This window comes from Pteropus vampyrus, unplaced genomic scaffold (genome assembly GCF_000151845.1).
Source record: "Pteropus vampyrus isolate Shadow unplaced genomic scaffold, Pvam_2.0 Scaffold15, whole genome shotgun sequence".
Classification (NCBI taxonomy): Eukaryota; Metazoa; Chordata; class Mammalia; order Chiroptera; family Pteropodidae; genus Pteropus; species Pteropus vampyrus.
The window spans coordinates 13070204-13085667 of NW_011888796.1; the positions used below are offsets into that span (position 1 = coordinate 13070204).

At 38.5% G+C, this 15464-nt stretch overlaps 1 protein-coding gene across 1 annotated transcript in view; it reads left to right on the top strand.

The window, feature by feature from the left end:
* The window catches only part of NID2 (nidogen 2), a 56162-nt gene that overhangs the window by 2155 nt on the left and 38543 nt on the right, over window positions 1-15464 (top strand). The window contains exons 3-4 of the mRNA XM_011386413.2: window positions 6854-7086; window positions 12043-12791. Coding sequence (XP_011384715.1) covers window positions 6854-7086; window positions 12043-12791 — 982 coding nt within the window. The remainder of the gene's footprint in view (window positions 1-6853; window positions 7087-12042; window positions 12792-15464) is intronic.

The window sequence follows — 15464 nt, forward strand, 5'->3', positions numbered from 1 at the left end:
AAGATGGTGGCCATTTTTGTTTTGTATTTTGTAAGAGAAATATTTCCCAAAGGCTGTACTAAGCAAAGAAGATCTAGAAATAAAAACTGTTTGAATTTATGATTTTTTGCCATTTAGTTTTTGTCAGGCAACATCTAGTTTTATTTATTAATTTTTTTAAATACATGGTTTGACATTTTAATTATTCAATTCAACAGAATACATTCAATGCAAACACATATATTGAATACCTCTTTTGTGCAGAGCATTGGGTTAGGTGGAGCGTTTTAGAAAGCTGAATAAGGTGAGGCTCCCACCGTTATGTTGCATTCATTCATTCATTCATTCATTCTTGCTTTTAGGTTTAGAAGAAAACACTTCAAATTAAGTATAACATACCTATAATAAAAAATTTAGAAAATAAAGTAAACATTATTTATAATTTCACTAGCCAGAGGTCACCGCTGCTAATACTTTTGTATTTTCTTCCAGTCTTTTTTCTAAACATATATCTTATATGTGGCATATTCATATATGTGTGTGTGAGTAATTTACATTTAAACATAGTTGAGATTTATTCATCCAACAAGCTTTTTTGCACACTTACTCTATGTCAGTCAGGACATATAGACACCATGAAAGGACATACTCTTTGCTCCCAAAGATCTCATAGTTTAGTAGGGACATTGATTATTGTTCATTATAATACTGTGTAGTAGCATCTTTACTTATGGAGACTAACTCTACACTTCCCTGGTTAAGGGACTTGATCTGGGAAGGTTTCAGTGAGGAAGTAGCTTTTAATCTGAGTTGAACAGAGTAGAAAATTTCCAATAGAAGAAATACCATATGACATACCACCCATGTGCTGTAAAGTTGAATGTGTTTGGGGCATCACATATGGTACATTATTACTGAAGAGAAAGGGTAGTGGGACAGGAAGCTGGAAAGGCCATGGGACGGGTACAGATCACGTGATGCTGGGAGTTTGGATTTGGTTCTTTGGCAGTGGGTATCCTTTGAAGGATTTTATGCAGGGGATTGATATTTTTTGTTAAGAGAGCTCTTTCTGACTGCAGGGAGGAGTTAATGGCACAAAAGAAAGATTAACTACTTAGATACTTATATAGGTTGTTTATTCAAGATATCTTGTTAATTCTGATAACAACATTTTAGCATACTGTCTTTCCACAACAATCTTGCAAGATAAGTACAAGACTTACTGTTTGCATTTCACAGATAATGGCAAATAGAAGTTAATGCTATTGTTCAGAATTTTGCTCTTAGTGAAGCAAAGCCAGGTTTAAAGTACAGATTTCTGGATTCTTAGGTTTTTCTTTTTGTTGTTACTTTTACCCAGACTTTTCATGCAAGACCCATTTCCTTGGCACAAATGATGAAGGTAGACACAATAGTTGTACCTTTTCCAAAGACTTCAAATAAATAAGGGTGGAGTTTTATTGTCTTGATGTGATCTTAGTATCAGAAGGGTCCTTGGAACCACATGTCATTCAAAGGAAGAATGAACTGGGAATGAAATCTGCTGCCAAGGACACTATTGATGCCTTATTGCTTATAAATTAGCATTTCCAGTACTTTGGAGAGTATCAGCTGTGTCTGTCTGACTTACTCAACAGAGAAAAGACGAAGTTGAGTTGAATGAGATGAATAGAAAAGATGAGCAGTTGCACAGAAGCTCTGGGGTGATGAAATGTGATAGCATTAAGTTCTAATTTTGTCAGGGCTTTTCTGAAACCTAAAATTACAGTACAGACAAGGTGACTTTTTAAATTATTTTTCTCAATTTCATCTGTAGCATGTGAATAATGCTTCTGTTACCCAGCTTTCATTTGGTTGTGAAGACAATAACAATAAAGATAAAAACATTTCGAAAGAAAAAGTGTTCGTGAATGGTTTTCCAGTGATTTTAGAAGCAATGACTCAGCCTCAATCTTAGTTTCCTAACCTGTAAAATGGAGTAGCAATGCCTAACTTACGGGATTGTCATGAGAATTAACTAAGGTGACATTTTTAAAGTAGCCACTGTAGTCTCTTATGCCTAGTTGGCATAGATGCTCAGCCAGTCTGTGTTTCCTTCATTGGCATGAAGGGACCAGGTTCTGGTTCTATTATTTCTGTCTTATAAGGATTCTGTAATGCAAGTCCTTTACACGAGGACTCTTTAAATGCAAGGTTTTCTGAATTGCAATTTCCATCTGAGCTTTTCTGGGTGGAGAGTACAGGAAGATTTGTAGATTTCTTCTCTCTTTTACTTTTCTAATTAAAATCAATCTTTAGACATTGCCATATCCTCGCTTGGCTTCAGAATTTGTTTCATTTAGAAAGGAGATGAGGATTCTGTTTGGAAAGAGGATGTTTTTTCAATTACCACACTAAAGGTTCTTCATACTACTTTAAAGAGCCCTGTGACTTGAGTTCTTGTTTTAATAGTTCTTTGGAGGTAGATTTTGGCAAACAGTAATCTACTTTGCTTAAAGGACTGTGTGAGTTCTACATGACTTTCTTAAAACTGGGCACACTAATCTTACGTTGCAAAGTTACTGGAAACTTGGAGATATCAGAGGAATGGCATCTTCACCATTTAAAAAAATTTCAGTTGTTGCCCTTTCTCTCCATAGATAGTCATGATGGGTGTGACAGGATGTTGTAGCTGATATTTCAGGAATGTCAAGTTGTAATTGCATCTAAAATAATGTGAACAAATAGTGTTTATCAATTTAGTTAATCTGGGATTCCTTGAACTGTAAGAGGTACTTCACAGAGCAAAGAAGTCACGATATTGACCTTCAAAGAACTTATTGACAAGAAACTTAAAGAGGACTAGTGTTTACTTTAGCTGTTTCTTTCTTTCTTTCTTTCTTTCTTTCTTTCTTTCTTTCTTTCTTTCTTTCTTTCTTTCTTTCTTTCTTTCTTTCTTTCCTTCCTTTCTGTCTTTTTGAGGGTGGGCAAGAGTATTATTTTGTTGTTTTTTGAGGAATAGGGTTATAGAGAATTAGGTTACACAGATCTGTGTGGTATGGGGAATGTTTAGTTTACCTCGATTTTAAGTTTGGCCGAAAGAGCTGAAAGAATGAATCTTGAGAAGGAGGTAGCAGGAGAGATTATTCTGAGCTAGCACGTGTTCTGGGAGAAGGCCGAGATTGCTGAGGCTGAAAAAATGGATGAAAGGAGCTGTTGGGTGATATTGTAAGATGAGCAGAAGGTTGTCCATTGGAGACCTTAATGAGGGGATCTGAGGCCTATTGACTCATTTCAAAGGATGCTAGTCACTGACGGAAGGCGTTGGACCCACAGAGAGAATGAGAAGTAAAAGCAGAACTTTGTCGGAGCTGATGTCCAGAAGACGGGAGGTCTGCAGTTCATCTAAAAGAGTTTAACCTGAGTCTGAGACATAGCTGTGAAGACATAGAGAATAGAGACATAACGATATTGGTTAAAGAAATTGTTTGAAATTTTTCTAATGACTAAGTGTCAGGAAGGATATAATGTTAGGGATATGATAGCACTGAACATTTATCTTTGAATTTGGGGCAGAATGTGTAGGATTTAGGGCAGAAAATGAATGAGGGAAAATCATGCATGTGACAGTGTCATACAGATAATAGGAAATGGAGAACTATACTAAGGAATGGAGGTTAGTATTGACACGAGACACTGGAGGCGAGAAGTCAGTGATACTACAATTGTAGAGAGCATGTGACCCCAGGCAAGACAGAAAAGAGAAATGTGTGACCCTTTTAAGAGTCACCCTACTGATAAATTTTTATTATAATTTTTGTAAGCCACTATAGGCAAATCCCTTTGGGACAGGGATGGTATTGTTCTGATTTTATTTTCTTTTGTCAGGTGGCTGAAATTAATTAACTAAATTGCAAAATTTAGAAACTCATAGATGAGCATGTTTTGTACCCATCAGCTTGGCTCTGCTGAGTGTCAGGTCAATGAATGGCACTGTTCTATACCTGGAAAAGAGAGTCAGACTCCTTCTGCTGAGAGTTCTGGCTTTTCTTTCTGATAACAGGATGGTGGAAACCTTGAAGCTTAGCAGTCACTGGCCCTGATCCTTTTTGTGCTGCTCCTCCTTCATGGAGGCTCTCTCTCCTCTCTGGGATCCTGGGGGACTTGGGAACCAGTGACCCCTTTGTGGGGTTTGGCAGCCCATCTGAGGGTTTCCCTTCAGAGACTAGGCATATGGGGTCTCTAGGAATGTGAAGACATTTCCGGTCTGGAAGCCAGTCAAGGAGAGCTTTGGGAGGAGGGGCAAGCCCTTCAGGACTTCGAGAAGGGTGCTCTTTAGCAGTTAGATGTAGAATTTTGTGGGACTGAGAACTTTAGAAGTGATCACTTGGTGTGTGGATGGTTTTTAAACAGCCAAAGTTAAAATTTTTCTTCTATTTGTTGATCTCAGTGGAGACAAGTACATTAAATGCTTACCACCTGTAATAAGTACTTGTCTCAGGGATGTCTTGTAAAAGATAGTGAATAAATTTTCATTGAAATAAGTTTATTGACTGACTGACTGAAAGAATGAATAAAATTAAGTGCTAAATACTCAAATCCCACAGTAAAAGCCAGATTCTCCCCTTCACAGCTGTTTACTTTTTTCCTCCCCTCCTCCCCCATCGCCTTTAATTCCTTCACAATCTATAGGCCCTCCTTATCTCACAGAATTTCTCTAAACTTAGAACCAGGATTTATTCCTAGCTCACGTTTATTGTAGGCAGTTGATGCCCAGAGAAAGCTTAGCTTTTTGAAACAGACTCTTTCTCCTTTCTTGAGTACTTTTCTTTCCTTAGTGGAACTTTATTTATTCTGACTAAAGTAAAACTCTGAAGTTATTGAATCAACATTAATCAATGATGTAGTATATATTTTATATAGACATGAGGCAGAACAGCCTTTGTTTACATTTGGCAGAAATTCTGCCTTCCCAGCTTTGAGAAAGTCAAGAAAATATCCCTTGCCTTTTGTTTTTGGAAAAGTCAAGCTTTATTGATGAGTCAACTACAACAATAACAAATATACCATCCCCCATCCCCCCTTAACTTTAAGTTTGTGAACTTAAAGAAAGAAAAGCAAAGAGCAAAGCTAAGCAAGGTGACCTTTTCTATGTTAGAGAGCTAAAAGAAAGGTTATGTATCATTTTTTTTTCTCAAAAAGCATTTTAACACCTGAGTCTTTGTCCTATAAGCAAAACCTCAAACCTGTACTTTGAAATTAACATTGAAAGGTAGAATTCACATTAGGAGAAGGCTTGAGCACCATTTAGGGAAGGACCCAGGACAGAACAAAATGAGGGCATGGTCCTCATGTTTGCTGTTTTATTCAGTAAAATGTGATGTTCTTCTCTGTGCTTAATTTTGTCTGTCTAAGAAAATGGGTAAACAACACTACCTACCAATACGTAATTTTTCTAAGAGTCGCATTATTTATGAAAGAGTGGTATTTATAAATACCTCCCCAGTTATAAAAAGAGTGGGATTTAGTGAAAGAGGTGTTATCATTGAGGGAAATGGGAGAGATAGCTAGATGTAAATAAAGGCAAAAAATGTCTTTTTGAAAATATGAGAGTAAGTTGAACTTTAAAGAGTGGTTCTATAAGGACCTGGGTAGTGAGTTTGTGGCTAATTCAGCTCATTCAGGGCAGCGCTGGCTCTTCCTGAGATGCCTCCCACCCTAACCTGGAGGTCTTGGGCATATGCCCTCCTCCTCCATGGCCTCTAATCCCTCCTTCAATAACTCTCCTAGAATTGCAGGCGTGGCTGTCTCCCTCTCCTAAGCTCTGAGGCAGAGTCCCCATCCTTTGCTCCTTCGCACCTTCAGCACCAAACATAACGTCTGGTACTTAGTAGGCCCTTGGTCATTTGAATTAATGAACCGAGTTTACAGACACATAACAGCTAACCAGGCAAAATGAGATAAACGCTAACTAGAAACACCCAGGGTGTTACCAGGGTCAGAGGACAAAAATAAATTTACAGGGAATCACAAAACACCCCAGAGGAGCAGCAATAGAAGGTTCAGAGGGTTTCCAGGTAAAGGGAAACATGAGCAAAAGTACAAAAACATCAGAATACATGGGACAACTGGGGAATAGAAATAGTCTGATGGAGAAGCAGCAGATCTGAATCTACATAGAGAGTTAGGGGAAGGTTACACATCACCTTGAATGGCATGCTAAGGAATAGTTAGGATGGCCTAGTGGTGCTGGATATGGACTTGCGCTTGCTGTCCTGCCACCCCAAACTAGCTACTGACCTGAGGCAGATCCGTTAGCCCATGTATCTCTATTTCCTTACCTATGAAATGACAGTAGGATAATTCAGGTGTTGGTGTGAAAAGATAGGTAGAAAAGAAAAAAGAGCAAGGCTGTGAGAACAGTAGGAAGACTTTTGATCACTCAAGGCCTAACATTGTGCCTACCCATGATAGGCATTCAATAAGTAGATGAATGAATGAATGATCTAGATGAGTGCCCAGGGCAGCAATCTAGGGCAGTGGTGGTGGGAGTATACAAGTTAAGTTCGCTACTTGCTCTCAGCTCCAAAAGAGGTTTGGATGAGAGAAGTTTGAAGCCTTAAAAGATATTATTTTTTTAACCCATATTTTTTACCTATGTATATTTCAACTATTAATCTAAATTCATAAAAGATTATGATAATAATATAGCTTACAAAATTCTATTGTAACTTGAAGAGAAAGTTTTAAAGATATTATGTATAAAAACAATTTGGAGAAATCCTAAGAAGGGAGAAAACCCTTTGTACTTTATGATGCTTTGCTTGCATTCTGGGTTTTTTACTGTTGTTGTTTGTTTTATTAAGAATATTTCCTTTCTTTTTTTTTTTTACAGCTGAATACTTTTCAGGCAGTTTTGGCATCTGATGAATCTGATACCTACGCCCTCTTTCTTTATCCTGCTAATGGTCTTCAGTTCTTTGGAACCCGCCCCAAAGAATCCTACAATGTCCAGCTAGAGCTTCCTGCCCGGGTAGGCTTCTGCCGAGGGGAGGCCGATGACCTGAGGAGAGAGGGACCGTATTTCAGCTTGACTAGCACTGAGCAGTCTGTGAAAAATCTCTACCAGTAAGTACCATAGGGCTTAGGCCCTTTCCTGTTGGAATGTAAGAACCCTTAGGAGCTACCCAAACTTGAGTGGCCATAAGACCATTAAATCGTACCTTAGTGGTTTTTAAGCAAGGCATCAAGTCAAAACCAGGACTAGACTTGACCCTGAGAGGAGCAAGTTCACCAATATATAAAAGGACCTTTATTTTTCTTGATCTATTGGCTATAGATACCTGAAACAGAACTCCACTTCCTCTCTCTCTCTCCCTCACCCTCCCCCCTCCCTCTCACTCTCTGTAGAGTCACCGAGGCTTGCTATGGAAAACATTGCTCTTGGAACCACATAAGAATATCCAGTAATATAAATGCCCAGATTGAGTTTTTTCCAGGTTAATTATTTCACAAGAGATGTTGTGATTTAGTCTTTTAGACAGATACATGTTAAAAGTTAAATCAAGAGTAATGCGATTTGGGAAACAGATTGGTAGATTTTTAGAAGTCTCAGGATTTCTCTCTGGCTACATCATCTGAAATCACACTGCTTGGTTTTTCACGAGGTGCCAGGGCTGGTCACATTGCTCAGTCCCATCTGCTAGTGCAATAATAGGCCCTTTCACTTTTTGTTGGTCCACAGCATGCTACTATGTGGGTCGGCACCTATTGATATTTATTAATTTAAGGACTTTAAAAATATCTTTGCTCTTATTTCTTTCTGAATTTCTGAATACTGATCTAGAAGCCAGACAGAACACATTGGCTACTTAGCCTGCCTTCACTGCCTCTCAGTTTCATTGCATTATTTCATTACATAACACCTCGCACATTTGCATGCCATCTGCTCTGCTCAGCTACCAGAGAGCGGGCCCTACAACCAAATATGGTTACTCAGAGCTGACATTTATTGAGAGCTTACAATTTGCCAGACATCCTGCACAATGCTTTCCAGAAGCTGTCTTAATTAAAACTCATAAGAATCCTAGGAGGTAAATTCTACACTTTTCTCAATTTGACAAATGAGCTTAGGGAAGTTAAGTTGCCTATAATCTCAGTTAAGTGGCAAAACCAATATTTGAGTCTGGAATTCTGAACTACTGATTTTATGCTGAACCCTGGTCTTCTTTCCCATTCTTATGACTCACATTGGGCATCTTTAGGTCTCCACCTAAGCTGTCTTTTATTCTGGACTCTGAAGAAAACTTAGCTCCTTGCTTTCTTTCCCCGGTTGTACCTGCCTCTTCTACTCTGAAGTCCACAGAGTCTCTGCTCCTCATAAATTATGGAGAACTCACAGGGAGCCAAGCACTTGAAAGACAAAGCTGTCTAAGATGTAGGCCCTGCACACTAGCCACTTGCATTCTAGTAGAGCAGACAGACAAATAGATCAATAATTCCAGAGCATTAGAGTAAGTGCTAACACCTACAGGGGGCGCAGGAGGTGGTGGGGCTCAAAAAAGCAGTTGTGCTCTCCCACCACACCCATAAAGGCTCTTAAGCACACACATACACACACACACACAAGCATGCACGTGCATATGCACACACACACACACACAGAAACACACGCACACATACACTTTCATTTACCTCCCTCCATGCCTTCTCTCATTTTTATCTTTGATGCTTCCCAGAAACCACTGAGTTGCTTAACAAGAGCAAAATAGTTATGGGGCCAAAATTACTAGCAGAGGGATATTTCTTTAAGTGTAACCCATGCTTAGTATAAAAAATAAAATAAAGTACCAACAATGCAGAATAATGTGAAATAAAAGTAAAAATTACTCAGTATCACTACTTCAAGTGATAACCAATGTTAATAGTCCTTCCAGAATTTTAGGTATATGTAAAAAATTTTAAAACCAAAATGGTTCTTTTGCTATGCATGTGGCATTTTCCCACTTATCAGTGTCTTATAGGCCTCGTTCAGTACAATATCTGTTTAAGGCCATAAAACATGGCATCATATTTTACTATATTATTAAGACAGTAACTTCTTGAACATTTAACTTGTTTCTGGTTTTTATAAATACTGTTGTAGTAAACACCATGAAACATATTGCTCAGATTCTCTTTTCTCTTAAAAATAAAATAGTTGAGAAGTTGAACATTTTGACATATATTAACAAATTGCCCTTCAGAAACATTGCACCAACTCGCATCCTCACCAATAATATATGGCTGTGATTGATGGTGTCTGCTATCAATAAACTCCTATTATTTCTAATATTTATGTATCTGATAGGTATAACATGTTTGTATTGTCACTCTAATTTATTTGATTACTAGTAAAACTGAATACCTTTTCATATGTTTAATAGCCATTTATCTTTTTTTGTGTGATGTGTCTGTCCATGTCCTTTGCTATTTTCTATTAGGGTGTTTACAAAGAACTCTTATAAATAAGAAAAAATATAGTAAAGATATTAATATTTTAATCTAGTTGTTCATCTTTAAAGTTGCTTATGATCTAGAAGTTGTGAGTTGAGGGTTGTCAAAGTTATTGGTATTTTCCTTTATGATTTCAGGTCTTGGTTTTACTCTTATAAAGGCCTTCTCTACTTCCAGATTATAGAAATGTTCTTCAATTCAATCTTCTATTTTACTTTTCATTATTTAAATTTTCAAAAATATACAGAAATGTTGAGAGAATAGCTAAATGAATACTCAAATGCTCATCATTTATATTTATAAGTTGTTGATATTTTGCCATATTCATCATTTTGTTGCTTAAATATTTTAAAGTAAGTCACACACATCATACCATTCACTCCTAAATACTTCAGTGTACATCTCTAAAGAATAAAATTAATTTCCTAGTCAGTAGAATTTTTGTCTTTCTCAAACTTGTTTCATCATTATAAGTTCAAAGGTCATAAATTATATAATTCATAGTATGTTTCATAACTCTTCTGAAAACTTAAATATGAATGCACACATTTGCATTTTTGAGATTATACTTTTCTATCTCCTGAAAGATAGTAGTTACTAAGTAGTTATGTGCAGTGCCCTGTGCTAGACATTCGATGTAATTTTCCAACTTAATCTTCCTGACGATCCAGGGAGGAAGACACTGTCATCCATTTTGTAGTCTTGTTTTCCTTTCTAGGAAATAAATTAAGTTCTTTTTATCACTAAGCTCTCCAAATGACCTTGGATTTTAGAATAAACTCAAATTGGTTGCTTTCCCTTCAGACACAATGACAAAAGCCAGGATAAGGATTTACATTTAATTAGAAGGTTATTTTATTTATCTTTTATCTGCTATAATTTGTATTTTCCTACTCTTTGAAGCTTTTATAGTTTTCTATTTCTAACATCAAGAAGAAATTTCACAGCTGCAACACCTCTGATGCGATAATAAACTCAGTATCCTCAAATCTTTAGGATTCTTTCTTATCTGCTTTCGTGTTCCTTATTTGCTTGCCAAGAAACGCCAACACTAATTCTCAGAATTTACCAAGTGTACATAGCATATTGCACAAAGGATCACAGTTTTGCTTTCTATATTCCTGTTACCCGAAGTTAATTATAACAGCAGCGGCAGCAACCACAACCACAACACACACACACACACACACACACACACACACACACACACACACACACACACACACACAGAATTTGAGGGGGGTGGGGAGACATTCTCGGAATTATATTGAAATATTGAAATGTATTATTACTATAGAAAGCCATATGAATACGATTTGGTAGAAGTATCTACCCGAATAAGTGAAGGTCTCTTGTCCTTATATGATTCAGTGAATATCTTACCTATTTCCGACTTATTAGTCATGACTCATATTCCTCAGCGACCGACTTTTGAGGAAATCCCATAGCATGAGCATCTTTGAGCCAGGTATTTTGGTACATAGACCAGAGGAATACACAAACTGGTGTACTCAAACTGGCCAGACCCTTGTTTGTTCCAGTTTTTCTCATTTTTAGAAATCTTATATATAGTTGTTCTTTTCAGAATGTATCATTGGCTCTAAAATAATTTGGGAGACTGAATAAAGTCTATGTTCTTTTCTAGTGCAGAAAACAAGTGAGCTCTTGGGTTCCAGATATTTCTGAACACCTCTCACCTATAAACTGTGGCGCTTTGATGAAACTACTTTCTTATTTTCCCCTTTAACTTTGTTCTGTATTTGCTCAACACTTTCTAGATTGGCACACTTATATTTCTTTAATTTTTTAATATTGACTCTCCATTCACTGTGAATTAGTTAATTGATTAATCCATGTGACTAAACTGTGAAATGTCTTTTAACATTCTGTAGAGTTATGATAATTCAGATGCTGATCAATTATAATGCATTGGTTTTCTGATATAATATATAAAATAATTATTATTTCATAATAATTTAAATCCCAAATATGGAGCATGAGCTTTGGTGTCAGTGCTGGATTTAAGTCCAAGTTCTGTCAAGTATTAGTTGTGGGACTTTAAGAAGATTAGTTAGCTTCTTGAAACCTATTTTCTCACTTAAAATGGGGCATGGTCACTGCCCCTACCTTGCAGATTGTATTGAAGAACATTAAGCAGTTGACACATAACTAACTCTCAAAAAAAAGCATGTAGTAGTCATTATCATTTAAATGTTCAGCAAAAGTTTTTAAGCATACATTTTCTTGATTGTGTTGAGTAGAGGAAGGATAAAATAGTCTCGCATTCCCTATTTGTTTTCAAACAGCTATATTTTAGATAAACCATGTGGATTGTAGAGCAGATTGTAACTTGATGGTCTAGCATTCTGTGAGATACAGCCTGTGAAACTGAATGTTAAGTAAGAGGTAGTTTACATCAAAATTCTGGTATAATCCTTTTAGTTACCATGGAAGCCTCATTTTATTTGGTTTTCTACACCAGTTAATCTGATCTTAATAGCCTTTCAGTTTTAAAATAAATTGCTTACCTTTGTAGGAAGGTCAGTGAATGGACATTTTTGTTACAATGCAGTGTTCCTTTCTATTCAGACACAGCAACCTGGGGATTCCTGGAGTGTGGGCTTTTCACATTGGCAGCTCCACCCCATTGGACAATGTCAGGCCAGCAACAGTCAGAGGAGACTTTTCCACAGCCCGCGCTTCAGCTCCCCTGGAACACTCCTTCAGCCCTGCTGCAGCGCTGGAAAGCCATGACACTGAGGACAATTTGGATTATTACGATGACAATGAGGAGGAAGTTGAATACCCACCAAGTGAACCAGAGGAGGTGTTGAATGGCCACGGGCGTATCAGTGTTTCCTCCCACTCAAAAGCTGACTCAAGGCCTTTAGGAGTTGGCTTCTCTCCTTCAAATTCCAACCTGGCCTCCCCTTTGCCACATCTAACACGTAGCAATAGGCCATTCTACCCTGAAACAGAATCTGCCACCTTGGACCCTCAAACCAAAGAGGGGAGGCCTGTGGGGGAGACAGATACCCCAGATGTAAGAGGCCAAGTGGAGTCTTTTGAACAGCCAGGGGCCAGAGGCCTGGCTCTATCAAAGACAGAGAGAGATTCACTGGATCTGTCCCAGAAAACCCCACCTCCCCATCCAGAAAATAGAAGCATCCGGCCCTACCCAAATGGAGGGACACTGCCTTCAGAAAGGGATGTTCCTCCAGCCCATTCCGAAGGAGAGGTGGTTCTGCACAATTACCCTGCGCCAGGTCACACTCCGCCACTGGGTCACGGGAGACACGTGGTCGGGGTGGAAGACGATATCCGTTCCAACACCGAGGGTAAGTGGGTTGGAAAACAGTGTGCTAAGATTCCATTTAAAAAATGCTGGTTTTACATAGAGCCATGATTTTTCTCTCAAGTGAGTACGTGGAAAGTTTAGCAAAAAGAAGATTGGAACTGATTTTTTAAATGTGTTTCAGGAGATAGAGTATCTTTCCTTTGCCAAATACATCTTGGCAGGCAAATTCTGTTTGGAATCCCTTGACCATTAATAATGTTTTTAAAAAATGGGCCTCATGAAGCGAATGTGGAAGAACTGGGTTGCTCATGCCAGCTACGCTCTCAAGTGTAATGAAGTATTTCAGTTTGAAAGTTCAGCAAAGGTAAAATGTTCTGAGGCTTCATACACATTACAGTCATGGAGGACGGATGGTGTTAGTTTTAAGTGGCTAGTCGTGCTGGCTCAGATGAACATTCTAGATTCTTACTCTGTTATGGGGCAACCCTTGTGCTCCCCTTGGTTAAAGCTACTTGGTGGTGTGTGGGAGAAGAGACCCATGGGGAAAGAAAATTGCTAGCCACCTGTGTCATGTCATTTCTGGTTCATGGCTATGCAGCTGTGGTTTTCACCTCCCAGGAGCCTTGTCCTCATTTCATGACTCACTGACCAGGGTGAGGAGCCAGGAGAGAAATGCTGAGAGGAGGCGGTGGTTAATTAATACAGACACAGAGCCCATGTCGCCTTCTCTTCCTAGCTGAGACTTGTCATGTCAGCTCTTTCTTCCTGGTCAGAGATGTCAACACATGAATGGGAAACTGTCCACAGATTCATTCCATTAGTTCCAGAGACTGCTCATCTGGCCTCTAATAGGAGGAAAGAGGTCAGAGGTGAAGGCATTCTTCAGGACCTCCTTTTTTTTCACCTTTTCTGTTTCCCATCCCTTTTGTGGTAAAATCACGTTGACCTAGCAAAGAGGGCCTTTCGGGTTCTTTTATTCTGGTATCAACATTGCTTGAAGAAGTGCTTATTTCAGAAGGGAAGACGCTATTGTGTGACTAAAGTGGTACTGTGTAATGATTGCACTGAAAGCGCTGGTATTCGATTTAGGTTTAAATCCTGGCCGCCACGCTCCTTGCTGGGTGACATGAGGCAGCTTATGTAACCCCAAGCCTCTAATTTCTCCTAAATTTGTTGAGAGGGTTAAATGAGATAATGATGTTTTTAGACTAGTGTCTGCACTAGTCGGTTCTTAATAAATTGCGACTGCTATTACTAATTATAGGAAATGTATAGCAGTGGGAATGGGGTGGAGGATGGGTAGAAAATAAAGAACGGGCTCGTTAAGTAGTTGTGCCTTAATTCTTGCTTAAGGGCCACGCTTCTGTCAAGATGAAGATGTGAATTTTATTGGAAGGCTTTGGAACCTTCGGACCCTTCTGACAGTCTCCTGACTTTTCAGTATAAGTTCTGTATATCTGAAGAAAATTTAAAGCCAAGTGTCAAAGATTTTTAGCAAAGGAATTTCAAGGTGAAGATATATTCCTAAATGGTGTTTTCATTTTTTTTTTATTTTCTGCCTTGGGAAGAGGTTGGAATATTAAAAGCCAGACCCCTGGAGTGATTTATTAAAGAGTGAAGAGGAAGGGGCTGCTCCCCCTGCTTTGAGCTGTGAGAGGTCGGGGTAGCTGGAGGAGGTTTAGGGAACTGGCTGTAGAGAACAGAGTGGGTAGCCATAGCGCTCCTGGGTTATGAACTGTGATATTTATCAGCTGCTGAATGGCGTCTGCTACTGACATCTTGGAAATGGCAGCATGTGTATGAAAAAGCTGGTTAATACACTGAGACATTTAGGAAAAAAAAAAATCTAACTAGAAGTTTTTGAACCTTGGAGAAAAAAAAAAATCAGTAACCACCATGTGAGACAGCAGAGAGGGAAAACTTTAAAACTTGAAAGCAGAGAGGGAAAATAGGTGAGCCTCTATTTTCAACTCAGGCTTCATGAAGACTGTGTGAAATATAGAACCATACAGTAGTTAGATACTTTTTTTCCGGTCAGTGAAATTTTTTTTTTTTTTTTTTCCAAATGAATGTTGGCACTTTAGAGGTCTGTTAGGCCGATGTGGACTCCCCCAGGGAAAGCTGGTGGGTAGGATGGCAGAGACACAGAACATTGCCTACTAACTGCTCAGCCTTGACCCGTTAGGCCTGGCCTTTCCTACTGCTGGAGTAGGGGAGTGTGGATCTTGGTGTTAGGTGGATTGAGCTTGATTTCCAGCTCTGCTATGTGGTTTGGTGTAACACAATATGCTCTGGTTGGCCATCATTTTCCTTGGCTCCAAAATAGAGGAAATGTAGACCCTCATTAAGTACCAGTGAGCATTAAAATTAGTCACAGGAAGCATCTTGTCCAATGAATTTTAGTTTCTCCTTTAAGCTTCATAATAGTCATCTTTCTAAAACAATAAATTAAGATTTAAAGGCTCCCAAAATATTTCTCCCTTCTTTTTAAAATTTTTTTCCCTTGGGGACTCTTTTTATAGACTTTTCTTTTTGTTAAGAAATCTAGATTCTTTTCTGATTATGTCTATACCAAGAAAGAATGTCCCAATCACACTCTAGTTCTGGCTTCAATTCTATTATTTGCTTTGTTCTGTTTTCATAGACCTCAGAACCAGCAATAAAACGGGTGTGCAAGCATCCTCTGTCTGAGGTGTCCTGTCTCTCTAGGGAG